The following is a 13,962-nucleotide window of genomic DNA, read 5'->3' as shown; positions in this document are numbered from 1 at the left end:
CTGGAAAATATTCATTGTGTTTCCCTCCTTCTTTGTTTTGAATGATTCTTTGATTTTGGATCCATGAGATTCCCATCCAATAAGTGCATTTTGTGCTTCTTTGGACAACATCAGAACAACTCTGTGACTGTGTGGATCATTTTCTTCTTCGTGACCAGAGTATATCAGCATCTTTTTCGATTATAGCCTTTTCTGTTCGGCTTGGGTTCAATAGGTTTCACTTAATCCGAGTGTAATAAGTTAATAAATGTAAATTGCTAATCTTGAAAGAAAAGTTCCTATTTCATTTTCATTGGCTGTTTAGATATTCCCAATGGTGTTCTTAGGGCTATAATTGATCAGTTTCTTTTGGCATACGTGCATCCTGTGAGAATAGCTTCAATTTTGTCCTAAAATTCACAAGGATTATAATCAGAAATGGAGTAAACATCAACTCTGAGATTTAGGTTCATCAACTTGAAGAGACCCAAATAGGACTTTAGTTTCATGAGAGCTATCAAATAAGTTGATATATTGATACTATTGAGGAATGTCAAGTTACATTGGTTTCATTTCTTCTAGAGTCCACAACGCCTCTCTGGCTGAAAAAGATCTCATCAGGACGAAATGGCCATTCAGTGTTTATAAGTTCTCTGTGGTAGTCTAACATCGATCGATTCATGATCTCAATCAAAAAATAATGAATCTGATGTCAAACATATTATCTGCTAAAATAATTTATCACTATACAAAATTACCAAACATATTAGTTCAGGCACTTTAAGGTAATAGATTTTATCCATAAAACCTATTTATGGCTGCTAGTAGAACTTTCTAAGCGGTTGAATTAGAGAGATTCCTTTGGTAAAATTGTTTTACTTATCATCCATTTCTTCACTTAAATTAATGACAGTCGCTAGACGGATACTAATGCTTATTAATGAATAAATGATGGAATGAACAGAATGAAAAAACTTTTCAGACTTGTTATTTAACTATTTGCTTAGCATGATGACGGTGTGCTTTGAAGACAACAATTTAAAGTGGAATATTTGTCGATACATCAGACGAGTTTGAAGTGTAGTTACTCAAATTCATTCAGATGTCTTGAAATTGATTAGTATAAACTAGGTAACTAAATATACAATTATGAGATGGTTTAAATTATATTTGACTAAATAACATAAGATGTGTAAATCGGTGAATAATTCACATTTTCAACAATAGTACCATATTACCTAGTCAGCTACAACGAAGGACCAGGCATATATATGCATCGGTCCAAGTTGCCATACTGCATTAACACAACAAGATGGACACCGGATTCATAAAAGTAGTTAATGCAGAGGTGGTAATATATAAAAGAAAGATTGCATATAAGGATATAGTACAGGAAGAAAGAATTAGTTCGTAGAAAGAAAGATATGAAGCGATTTTGATCTCTTAGTTTAAGGGAAGACAGAGAGTGTATACACCGACGCCATTGTGATCGATTCTGAGCCATGTCACCAAGAGTCTCCAAGTATTGGTTACGATAGTCACGCGGACCCCAACAAAGTAGTCTGCATCTACCAACATGGCTCAGACTAGAAGTTAGTGACTTTAAGCATTGATGCTACGTTTTGGTTTGGCCGCCTCAAACAATGTTACCCAATAATATTTACACTCATTCTATCCACTTGATTCTCTTAACTGGATTGAGATGATACATTTTACAATGTATTACTTATCTTTATTGATTTACAATGAAAGCACTCTATTAGATAATCTGAAATGCTTTAATGCAAGACTGAAATTATAAGTCTGAAATAGTTGATATTATTCAGAATTATATGTGTGTAATTATAAAAAAGTCTACTCAGAGAGTCACCACGTAATGCAGCATTTTAAAAACTCTACATTGAAATTGCTAATGACCCACTGAATATGTAGTGAACGTAAACTTGGTAAGGATGACCAATTTATTGTTTAATATCTTGGTAAAATATGAGAACCATGCATTAAATACTTCATTTGCAAACCTTCCACCAATTGTCATTCACATTCTCTATAATTCTCCCAATTCATAAGTTATTTCTATTTCCCCTTCTCTTTTTTTCAACTTAATCTTCTTAGCTTTCTGCTGTCATGCATTCCATTTCTGATAAATGTTACCTACTTACGCCTGTTACTTCCAATAAAGCATAGGCCGCAGACAAGCATTCTCTAACCCGTTCTGTCCTGCGCCTTCCATTCTACTTCTGTCCAACTGTTGTTCACTCTTCTCCTGTCTGTCTCCATTTTCCGATGTTATGTGTTCTTTAGTCTTGCCCTTTTACTTTGGTCTTGAGGATTCTAAGTGAGGGCTTGTTATGAGACTCAATTGGGAGCTTACTTCAATGTGTGTCCTATCCACTCCAGCACTTCTTCCTCCAATGGGATCTAGTTTGTTCTCTCCCACTGTAGTGATTGACGCTGATATTGTCTGACCAGCGGATTCGAAGTATGTTGTGTAGAAACTATTGATATACACTTGTATCTTCTGGATGATGGCTTTCGTAGTTCTCTAAGTTTTCACCCCATACAGTAGAACTGTTTTGACATTTGTACCGGAAATTCAGAGTTTGTCGTTGGTTGATAATTATTTTGAATTCTAGATGTTCTTTAGTTGTAGATCTACTGTTCTTGCTTTGATGATCCGCGCCTTCACATGCTGCCCAGAAATGCAAAGGTTTTTACATCCTTCAAAGCTTATCCATCACGTGTGATTTGATCGGTGCATGTTATGTTGTATCGGAGAATCTTGTTTTTCTCTTAGTGTATGTTGAAACCTACTACTACTGAGGCTGTTGCTACACTGGTCGTCTTCTCCTACATTTGTCGTTGCATGTGTGATAGAAGAGCCAGATCATCGTCAAAATCTAGATCGTCCAGCTGCATCCTTCTGATTGATGTTACATACTACTTATGTCGATAAAAATAAGTAGCGTACACTTCAAGTATATATAATTAGATGTTACAATTTCATTCACAGCAATAGTTATAATAATGAACTTGATTCTATTCAACTTTTACTGTTCAATTCATATTCCATAGTTACTATATATGGATTTGAATAAATCATTATGATTATTTTTCATAATACCATTTCAAAGAATGTTCATTTCAATTGAAAGTTTCCTATGTACTATGTATTTTTTGGTTTATGTTTAATCAACAATTTAAAGAAACAAAGTATGAGAACAATTAGCTGGATCTTTTTTGGCGGGGGGGAGGGATAGGGGTTAGGGAAATGAATAATCTACTATGAAAACTTGAATTAATTGATATGAATAAAAAAAACAGACGTTACATATGAGTAAAGTAGCATGCTGTCGGGATTCGGACCCAGGACCTTCGGTCTCGCGCGCGAACGCCTAACCCACCCGACCACTGAGCCGGCATCCAATGGTGATAGTGTCTTACATCAACCAATCCACAAAACTACGCGACCATCTTCCATTGTACTGAGGTAAATACCTATCTCTACCCGACATGGATTAGCTCCACTGGTCACTCCGAGAATTCCCTCACAAAGCTAATCACTAGTGAGCACATATTGATTTGTTTTTTTTGTTTGGTACTTTCATTTTGGGACTGGATGATGAAATGATTGCTTATTTACTTACACCTCGTCGAAGAGCATAGGCTGCCCATCAGCATTCTCCATTCATCTTTGTCCTGAGCAATTCTTTTTTTAGTTGTTTCTAGTTGCTATTTATCTTTTTCATATCTGATTCTATTTCCCAACGTAATGTGTTCTTCGGTCTTCCTCTTTTCCGTTTCTCTTAAAGATTCCAGATTAGGGTTTGCCTTGTGATGCATTTTGGTGATTTTCGTAATGTATGTCGTATCTGCTTCCAACGTCTTTTCCTAATTTCCTTTTGAGATGGAAGTTGGTTTGTACTTCCCCACAGAATGCTGTTGTTGGTGGTGTCTGATCAACGGACATTGAGTACCTTGAGTAGACAACTATTTATGGATACTTGTACATATTTGATGACGGTTGCGGTAGTAGAACTGTATTGACGTTCGTATTGAAGACTGTGACTTTGATAGTCGTTGACAGACAGTTGTTTTGAGTTCCATATATTTTGTAACTGTAGGGATGCTGTCCTTGCTTTGCCAATCCTCACCTTCACATCTGCATCAGATCCTTCTTGTTCATCGACGATGATTCCCAAACACGTGAGTTTTTCCACCTCTTCCAGAATTTCTCCATCAAGTGTGATTTGTTTGATTGATGTTCTCTGTGTTGTATTTGAGGATCTTACTTTTTCCTTAGTGTATGTTGGGGTGTACTGCTTCAGAGGCTACTGTCACACTAGTTGTCTCCATCTGCATTTGTTAGTAACTATAGGATAGCAGAGCCATATCACCTGTGAAGTCTAAATCAACTAGTTGTTTGCAATCTATCCATCGTATTCCCTGCTTCTCCTCAGATGTAGAGGTCTTCATAATCCAGTCGAATGTATGTAGCATAAAATTACAGAGTTACTTGGAAGACGAGAAAAACCATATGGTAAATCGTTAATTTGCAAAATACCAATCCATCATATCAAACTGGACTGTTCCTGTTGCAAACATGAATCCATTGTCTCACATTTCATTGTTCATGCGTTTTCATACAAATTGAATTGTGTTCTTGCTCTTCCTTTCTTGATCTTTCCCCATATTCTGCTGCCAGACATTACAATCCTAACTCACGTCATATACTAGTTATAACAATATAAGTAGCACGCAACACAGTATCAGCTTGTAACATATTGCAACTTGATCGATAGGACATGACATTGATCACTACACAGTGATCAATCAATTGTGAAAACCAGCATATGTATTCTTTTGATTATTCTCTTCCATGATATTTATATACCTTTAATCTACAAATAAATAAACGTTCGAATAATTTATACTTCTTTTAAAATTATTTTCGCTTATGAAAGCATGAGTAAAGGCGATTGTGGTGGTCGGTATTCAATATAATTCATAAATTTCATATACAGTTCGTCTTGATAACCGTTGCTAGATAACGCTCAAACGGTGTATTAATCAGAAGACGAATACGAAGTGTTGAATACGTTTATTATAGGAACACACACAGATAATCAATATTACAGGTACGCTAAACAAGCATAAAAGAGTAGTGCCGAAAATCCAACAGGTAAGCGAGTGTGCGAGCTAGTAGAATGAGAGAGTCGGCGAGTCAATGAACAGGATTAAAATGTACATATATATACAGGGAAATTAATGAATAATCGAATCAATTAAGTGACTAATAGTAAAACTAGGAGAATGAATAGATGCGTAGGCAGTAAGCAATGATCAAGCATACATATTCATACAAGTGCAACAATAATAAAGGTACAATGGTATAGATAAGTTGTTAATGTACAAATGTCGGTTAAATAAATAAACGGAAGGGTTTAAACTCAAATGTACGTGAGCTGCTATACGATTTTTGGTTAGCGCTGAAATCTAGAACGTCTGTGTTGGGTCGGCTTCCGGAGAACTTCAACGGAGCCTCCAGAGGCCCACAAGGAGCCGAAGAGTCCTGGCCAATCAGAGTGTGATGGAACGTTCTAGAATTCCAACGTGGCGTGCTACTATTGGTCGGTAGCATAATGTGTTGTTATCGGATTGGCTGTAAAATGATGTTGATTTAACAGACGCCAAAATCTATAAATATCCATGATTTTCTGTACAAAAATGAACCTTGGAATAAAGTGCTTTCTCTCATTCTTGTGTCTTCTCTCTGGAGTTCAAGTCGCTGTGTAGTTCTAGACTGCGGGTTATCGGAATAGCTTAGGAATCGTATATAGCGTTCAACCTACACGACTTATCAGTGGCGACGGGGATGAAAACTTCAATGAATATTTCCTTGGAGCAATTAGAAGCTTATATGGTGCGTCAAGAAAAAAAGGTTTGAAGAGTCCCATATTAGAATCATGGAAACCCTGATGCAGAAATTCTGCCTGTCCGAGAAAAACCCTGCTTCTAGTGAATCTCAAGTATCACATACTGATTCAGTCATTAACGCCATCCATGAATTTAATTTTGATGGTGTAGCAGGTGTAACTTTCGAGTCGTGGTTTAGGAAGTATGAAGACTTGTTTTATATTGATCTTTGCAAACTGGATGATGCTTCAAAAGTCAGAATACTTCTTAGAAAACTTGGGACTATGGAACATGAACGCTATAGCAACTTCATTCTTCCGAAGAACCCACGAGATTTTAGTTTTGATGATACAGTCAAAACCCTATCCCAAATCTTCGGAGAACAATCATCTCTATTTAATATCCGTTGCCAGTGCTTAAAGTTAACGAAAGAACCAGGAGATGACTGGGTGAAGCATGCAGGAACTGTGAACCGAGAATGTGAGAGATTTAGATTGTCGTCCATGTCTGAAGATCAGTTTAAATGCTTAGTATTTATCTGCAGCCTGCGTTCACCCGAAGATGCCGATATCCGAACCAGAATCCTAAGCAAACTCGAACACTGCCCTAACATGACCCTGCAAGAAGTGACTACTGAGTGCCAAAGGTTAGTAAACTTAAAGCATGATACCTCAATGGTAGAAAACGGTAACTGTTTCCATAACGTCAATGCAGTCAAGAGAAAAGTCTTTCAAGGTTCCAGTACCCATAATTTTCAAAATAACAGCGACAAACCATCTCCATGCTGGGCATGTGGAGGTTGGCACTATAAGAGGTTTTGCCCATATAAAGAACATCGTTGCAGCAAATGTCATCGGAAGGGGCATAAAGAAAACCTCTGCAGGAGAAGAGACTATAGATAACATTCCTTGAAATCTTACTCAAAGAAATACAGATATAGTGCTCCAACCAATAAGATATTGGTATCACATAACACGGCACGAAGTTGCCGCCGAAGAAAGTACGTAACCTTGGATATTAATAAACACGGTACCCGCCTTCAGCTGGACACAGCTTCTGATATTACTTTAATCAGCCCAGAAACGTGGAAGAACATTGGGAGACCCACAGTTTTCCCAACAACACAGCTGGCACACAGTGCATCCGGGGGGAAGTTGAATATTGTTGGAGAAGTGCCATGCACTGTTTCTAAAGGTACGGTAACAAAAAATGCAACATTGTATCTTACTGAGAAGCCAGCACTAGACTTAATGGGGTTGGACCTTATAGAAACACTTAAACTAGCAGATCATTCTATCAACAGTGTCTGCAGACGAGTAAGTACAGACAACACCCCAGAATGGAATCAGAAAAACGCCATGCTACAAAGACATCAAAACGTGTTTAGAGAAGGATTGGGAGAATGTACGAAATCCAAAGCACTGTTAACTCTAAAGCCTGCAGCTACTCCCGTTTTTCGACCAAGGAGACCCGTACCATATGCTGCTCTACCAGTGGTTGAACAAGAACTAGAACGACTTCAGAAACTAGGTGTCATTGAACCAGTGAATTTCTCAGAATGGGCTGCACCGATAGTAGTAGTAAAGAAGACTAATGGTAGCGTTCGTTTATGTGCCGATTACTCAATCGGGTTGAATGAAGCCTTAGAAACTCATCAGTACCCATTACCCTTACCTGAAGATCTTTTTGCTAAACTGAACGGAGGTAAGCTTTTTGCAAAGTTGGATTTATCAGAAGCTTATTTACAAATCCCTGTTGCTGACGAGTCTAAAAAACCTGCTTACCATAAACACATACAAGGGTCTATTCCGGTATAATCGATTACCCTTTGGAGTCAAGACGGCCCCATCCATATTTCAGCAAATAATGGATACTATGCTACAAGATGTTTCAGGTGCTGCAGCTTACCTAGATGATATAATAATTATGGGAGTAGATCGAGTAGACTTAGAAAAGAAGCTTGACCAGGTGCTGACATGAATAGCCGAATATGGACTTCGACTTCGTCCAGAGAAATGTGACTTCTGTATGCAAAAAGTACGTTACCTTGGGTTTATAATCGACAAAGATGGAAGAAGACCAGATCCGGAGAATACCCAGGCAGTGAAAACTATGCCCAGACCGACGGATGTCACCACACTACGATCCTTCTTGGGACTAGTTAGCCATTATGGAGCTTTTATCCCAAACCTTCATCAATTACGTGCCCCCCTGAATAACCTTCTGGTGAAGAATGTAAAATGGAGTTGGTCTGCAACTTGCCAAGCTGCTTTCGATGAAATCAAGAAAGTACTAGTCTCGGATCTGCTGCTCACCCATTACGATCCATCCTTACCCATTGTAGTGGCATCAGACGCATCAAACTACGGCATGGGAGCAGTTATTTCTCACATCATGCCAGATGGATCCGAGAAAGCGATATCACATGCGGCTAGATCGTTAACGTCAGCAGAACGTAACTATAGCCAGATCGAGAAGGAAGCATTGTCGATTATCTTCGCTGTCAAGAAGTTTCACAAGATGATATTTGGACGTCAGTTCACCCTATTAACTGACCATAAACCATTACTAGCCATCTTTGGGTCGAAGAAAGGTATACCGGTATACACAGCAAACAGACTGCAACGTTGGGGGACCACACTTCTGGGTTACGACTTCAAGATCAAGTATCAGTCTACTACCGCTTTCGGGCAAGCTGATGCATTGTCGAGATTAATAGGCTCCCAATCGAAAACCCCGGAGGAGACTCTTGTAGCAAATATAAAAGCCGAGGAAGAAGTTCATCGCGTGTTGGATGACGCAGTTAATGGACTCCCAGTAACCTTTGGAACTATCAAGAAGATAACTGAAAGTGATAAGATACTGAGCTCAGTTAAATGCTATCTCTTGACCAAATGGCCAAACAATCGCCTCGACGGAGAACTTTTGCAATATTTTCGTCGACGGGACTCTCTAATGGTTGTTGACTCCTGTATTATGTTCGGTGATTGCATTGTTATTCCGAAGTTATTACGTCACAAGGTCCTCAAGCAGTTTCACAGTGGCCATCCTGGAATCAGTAAAATGAAATCTTTGGCTCGTAGCTATGCTTATTGGCCGTCAATGGACAAAGATATCGAGAATAAATGCCGTAACTGTTCATCATGTATTCAAGCCGCTAAAAATCCTTCGAAATGCGAACCTCAGTGTTGGCCTATGCCCGCGGGACCCTGGGTAAGACTTCACGCAGATTTTGCCGGTCCAATCCAAGGGAAAATGTTTCTAATTATCGTAGATGCATTCACTAAATGGCCGGAAGTATACATCATGCCAAATTGTACAACGTCAGAAACGATCCTCAAGTTGTCTACCTTATTTAGCAGTTTCGGAGTACCAGAGACCTTAGTGACGGATAACGGCTCTCAGTTTGCCGCAGAATCGTTTAAACATTTCTGTAGAACAAACGGAATAAATCATCTTCGTTCTCCACTCTATCATCCACAATCAAACGGACAAGCAGAGCGCTTTGTGGACACTTTTAAACGAGCATTACTGAAAGGGGGAGGAGAAGGGACGACTGAGCAGGTGATCACAAAATTTTTAACATCATACAGATCCGCCCCAAACCCAAATGTTCAAGACGGCAAATCTCCCGCGGAAGCCATGTTTGGAAGGCGTATTCGAACAGTCTTCGATGCCATGTTGCCATCCAAACTAGTGGATGAGCGTAGTCGCGATCCAAGTATCCGGAACTTCAGTATTGGCGACAAAGTCTACATTAAATCCTACATCGGGAAGAACCGATGGGAGCCGGGCGAAGTGGTGCAAAAACTGGGAAGAGTACTGTACAAAGTTCGAGGAGCTTTTGGGACATGTATACGTCACACAAATCAAATCCTTAAGGACAAAAGAACGGTGCAGACGCGAAGTAACCGGCCGACTTTCTCTTTAGATTTAATCTTAGACGCACCAATGCCACAAACGCCCAGGAACACTGAAAAGTCTTGGACAAGAAAGACGACAAGAATAATGTGACGCCGTCGCAATCCAGTTATCAAACTACAAGTGGACCCCAGAAAGAAATCTTATTCGGGGGAGGTGTTGGGTCGGCTTCCGGAGAACTTCAACGGAGCCTCCAGAGGCCCACAAGGAGCCGAAGAGTCCTGGCCAATCAGAGTGTGATGGAACGTTCTAGAATTCCAACGTGGCGTGCTACTATTGGTCGGTAGCATAATGTGTTGTTATCGGATTGGCTGTAAAATGATGTTGATTTAACAGACGCCAAAATCTATAAATATCCATGATTTTCTGTACAAAAATGAACCTTGGAATAAAGTGCTTTCTCTCATTCTTGTGTCTTCTCTCTGGAGTTCAAGTCGCTGTGTAGTTCTAGACTGCGGGTTATCGGAATAGCTTAGGAATCGTATATAGCGTTCAACCTACACGACTTATCAATCTGTTTCATATTAACTGCAGTTCGTCATCTATATTTATTAGAATCTCAGTGTTAATGCTCACTTTGGTAATCGACCACAATACATTTCTCTTCAAGCAGCCAGAATGTTATTCACTGAGCTATTGAGTTTTAATAACCACTAGCTAGAGCAATAAAGATGTACAGGTTTAAAAAAAGAGATGAATCGAAATTCAATCCATAATATCAACCACTGGAAGATTTAAAAACTTATAAATAAAAGAAGAAATGACATTGTGTTATAAGTTGTGGCCTGTGTGTCCTAATAATGCATGATGAAATGATACCTCCAATTAGAGAGCAGTAATTTCTCGATCGGACCAATGACGCATAAAAACCTTACGAGTAGTTTAGAGTCTTTATCGGTCCTTCTTCCCGCCTAGCCCTGCCTACTCGAGTCCAGAACACCAATCTCAGCCTCTGCAATATGAATCATGTATTTCAAACATACTGGATGTATATACCAACCAGAGAGACTACATCGTACCAATAAAATAAGAAACAACATTTATACAAGATTTGGCCAAATGTGGCTGTGAATATGGGAGGCAGTAATTAATAGACAGGGCATAATTCAAGAATGGTAAATCGTATAATAATAGTTCAAAAGTCAAAATAAGGCTCATAATAAGAGGGACATGAATGTGTATAGCTTAGTTATTTAACAACTATACAATAAAAATATACGTATAGTATTGGTCCATAAATGGATCCCAAAAGTTACCACTCATTATGCTTATCAAAGAATAACACATTGTTTTTATTAGTTTTGTACAAACTGATTGACTGGTATTGATACTCTGGAATCCTATATCTTTTCGGTATCGAAATTCATTAATCCCATTTTGACCGTTTATCTATAAAATAGGACAATATTAAATGCAATACATTAATTTGATTAATCTAAGCCAGTTCATTATTTTCCTACTTATATACACTAATGTAATCCACTACTATAGAGGCTTTCCAGTAGTATTGTTTTGAATGAGAATACAGGTGGGTCCGATCAGTTTTATTGTAATAAGAAATTATACGATGTCTCCACAAAATATGAGAACCATACATTTAATACTTTATTTTTTGCAAATTTCCATCATTTATCCTTCACAATCTGTATGATTATTCAAGTTCACAATTCCTCTCTATTTTCGTTTCTATTCTCTTCAAATCGATTTTCTTAACCTTCTAATGTCAAGTTTTCCATTTCCAATTAGTGTTACGTACTACTTATGTCAGTCGACATAAGTAGTATTTACCAAAGTATAAAGTAAAGGTTCTTTAGGATATGTTTATTATTTCATTTTTAGGATTATATATATGGCAGAAATACTGTTACTTCGTTGTAATTGACTTCAGTATATTTATGATCAAATTATATTTTAATGAATTGTAGTATCGGTTACTACGTTAAGCCCACCTGACTTATTCTAACTTCAAGGCAGGCCAGTTTATCCATTCTTTTTGAGTCACAACGTTATGACCTTGTTAATTGTTAACTTATCAACCCTGACTGATTTTTATATGTGCGTATGTGTGTGTACAACTTATCCTATTCATCACATGCCTGTAGCTTATTTTCATGTGACTATAAATATTGGTTAACGCCTGGTTAAATGAAGTTGGCTCACACGCCATCTCCACTACGCGCCATCTCGCTCCAATCCTTTGATTGTCTTTTCCGATCAACGAGTGTACAAAATATATGTATTCAAACATCATCCTTGTATTTGATTTATTTAATTCCATTATATAATAATACGATTCAAGTCGATGATTTTATAGGAGGATTGACGACAATGTATATTTCTATAACAATCATTCATACAATCTACTTGAAGTCAGATATTCGAAGGGCCATTAAATGTCATTGATATACATAAATTTCATTCAATTGATTAATAAACTAATCATATGATCAATGTTCCCTATAGTATTTTGTCACTAAATCCACACACAAAAAAGAAAACTATTACGTCATGATAGTCAACTGTATGGTTCAAAAGTATTTCATGGTATGAGTGTTGACAAGTAGAATCAACACAGATATAATTGAATTATTACATAACAATGATTTACACATTATTAAAATGTAAAAAAAAACTAGACTGAAATATACAGTTTTTCAATTATTTTGTTCTTGCCTCATATTTTTAAATAGTTTCTAATCTAATAATCATGTAGTTAACATATTCCCATTGTTAACAGTGATCTTGAGTGATATTAGAGGTAATATATGCCTGGTCTTACGTTGTTGCTAACTGACTGTCTGACTGAATAACTGATATTCCCATCCCAACTTCATTATTATTCTTACATTCTTACATTACTGGAATTTCATTTACATTCGTATTATTATTGTTATTGTTGTTGTTAGTGTTTTTGTTTAAAGCGACATTTTCAACTATTACAGTGTTTTCCGTATAGATATATGAAGAATCACAATAATTTCCCCCCTCTCCCCCCCTAAATATGTAATTGAATGATCTATTAAACTATGTCACAAAATATGTTTTTTTTGTGTGTGGTGTTTACTATAAATCAGTATAGTTCAGGATGATAACTATACTGTATTGGTATCCTATTTACTTTCTTATATAATCGAATACATTTATACATAATTATATACAACTAATGTAAAGGTGTTTGTAACTATGTAACCTTTTTATCAAGTCAGAAAATTGTGATTCAAATGTTTTAAGAAGAATGTGAAAATAGAAAATAAATATAAATTCAATAAATTTTTAAATTAAATGGTTGAAATGGTTGTGGACGGAATAGAAGAAGCTTTTGCTTAACAGGCTTCTGTGTCTAGTAGCAGGGGATCACCAAAATCTCCAGGCAGGAACCTAGGTATGTTAACAATAAAAGAGGTAAAAGAAATTGGTAAATCATAGTATGATACTATCCTTAATCCTTAAGGATAGATCAAGTTGCCTCTTAAAGGACTCCTGGGAAATCGCTTGGACTAGCTCGGCCGGCAGCGAATTCTAGCATTTGACAACTCTTAATGAGTAGAAGTTGTGTCTACAGTCCGTTCTGCTATGTGGAGTTATGGAGATCATGAATCGATTGATGATGTTAGGCCACCATTAAAAACCTGGAAGCGCTGTACGGGCGTTTTGTCTTATTGTGAGACTTTTCGGCAGTGCAGATCCACGATCGTGCACGCAGGATTCGAGCCCAGGGCCTTCGACCTTTAAACCATTCTACTATATCTTTATTGTATTAACGTTTGACTACATTTTATAATATGTTGTAAAATATGAATCGAAATATTCCCATCATGAGGGTTTTTGTTAAATCTCTATACGTAGGAACATAATTAATAGTGCTTTAGTGAACAAAGAAGTCAAGTGGAGAAGTCCTATTAATTTGATTATGCTGGATTACAAAGTGATTTCGTAAAATATGCAAGCCATACATTAAATACATCATTTGTAAATCTTTCATCTGTCGTTTCTTACAAACTTCATCGTTCCTTTATTCTCGTTATCATTATAATTACTCCCTGTTTACGTTCTCTTTAACTGAATCTTCTGTTACTAGGCATTCTACTTCTGATTGTTGTTATATACTGCTTATATCTGCCAATAATAAGTAGTATGTACCACAGT

General features: G+C 37.3%; 1 protein-coding gene across 1 annotated transcript; it reads left to right on the top strand.

Moving 5' to 3' along the window:
* Positions 1 to 5,069: 5,069 nt before the first annotated feature.
* Positions 5,070 to 11,441, top strand: MS3_00006069 (uncharacterized protein). Its single transcript, XM_051214168.1, has one exon. It carries the CDS (start codon positions 7,924 to 7,926, stop codon positions 9,907 to 9,909), a length of 1,986 nt encoding a protein of 661 aa, XP_051067318.1. The 5' UTR covers positions 5,070 to 7,923; the 3' UTR covers positions 9,910 to 11,441.
* Positions 11,442 to 13,962: the final 2,521 nt, after the last annotated feature.

This window comes from Schistosoma haematobium, chromosome 2, assembly GCF_000699445.3.
Source record: "Schistosoma haematobium chromosome 2, whole genome shotgun sequence".
NCBI classification, from domain to species: domain Eukaryota; kingdom Metazoa; phylum Platyhelminthes; class Trematoda; order Strigeidida; family Schistosomatidae; genus Schistosoma; species Schistosoma haematobium.
This window is presented reverse-complemented; position numbering and strand designations above follow the sequence as displayed.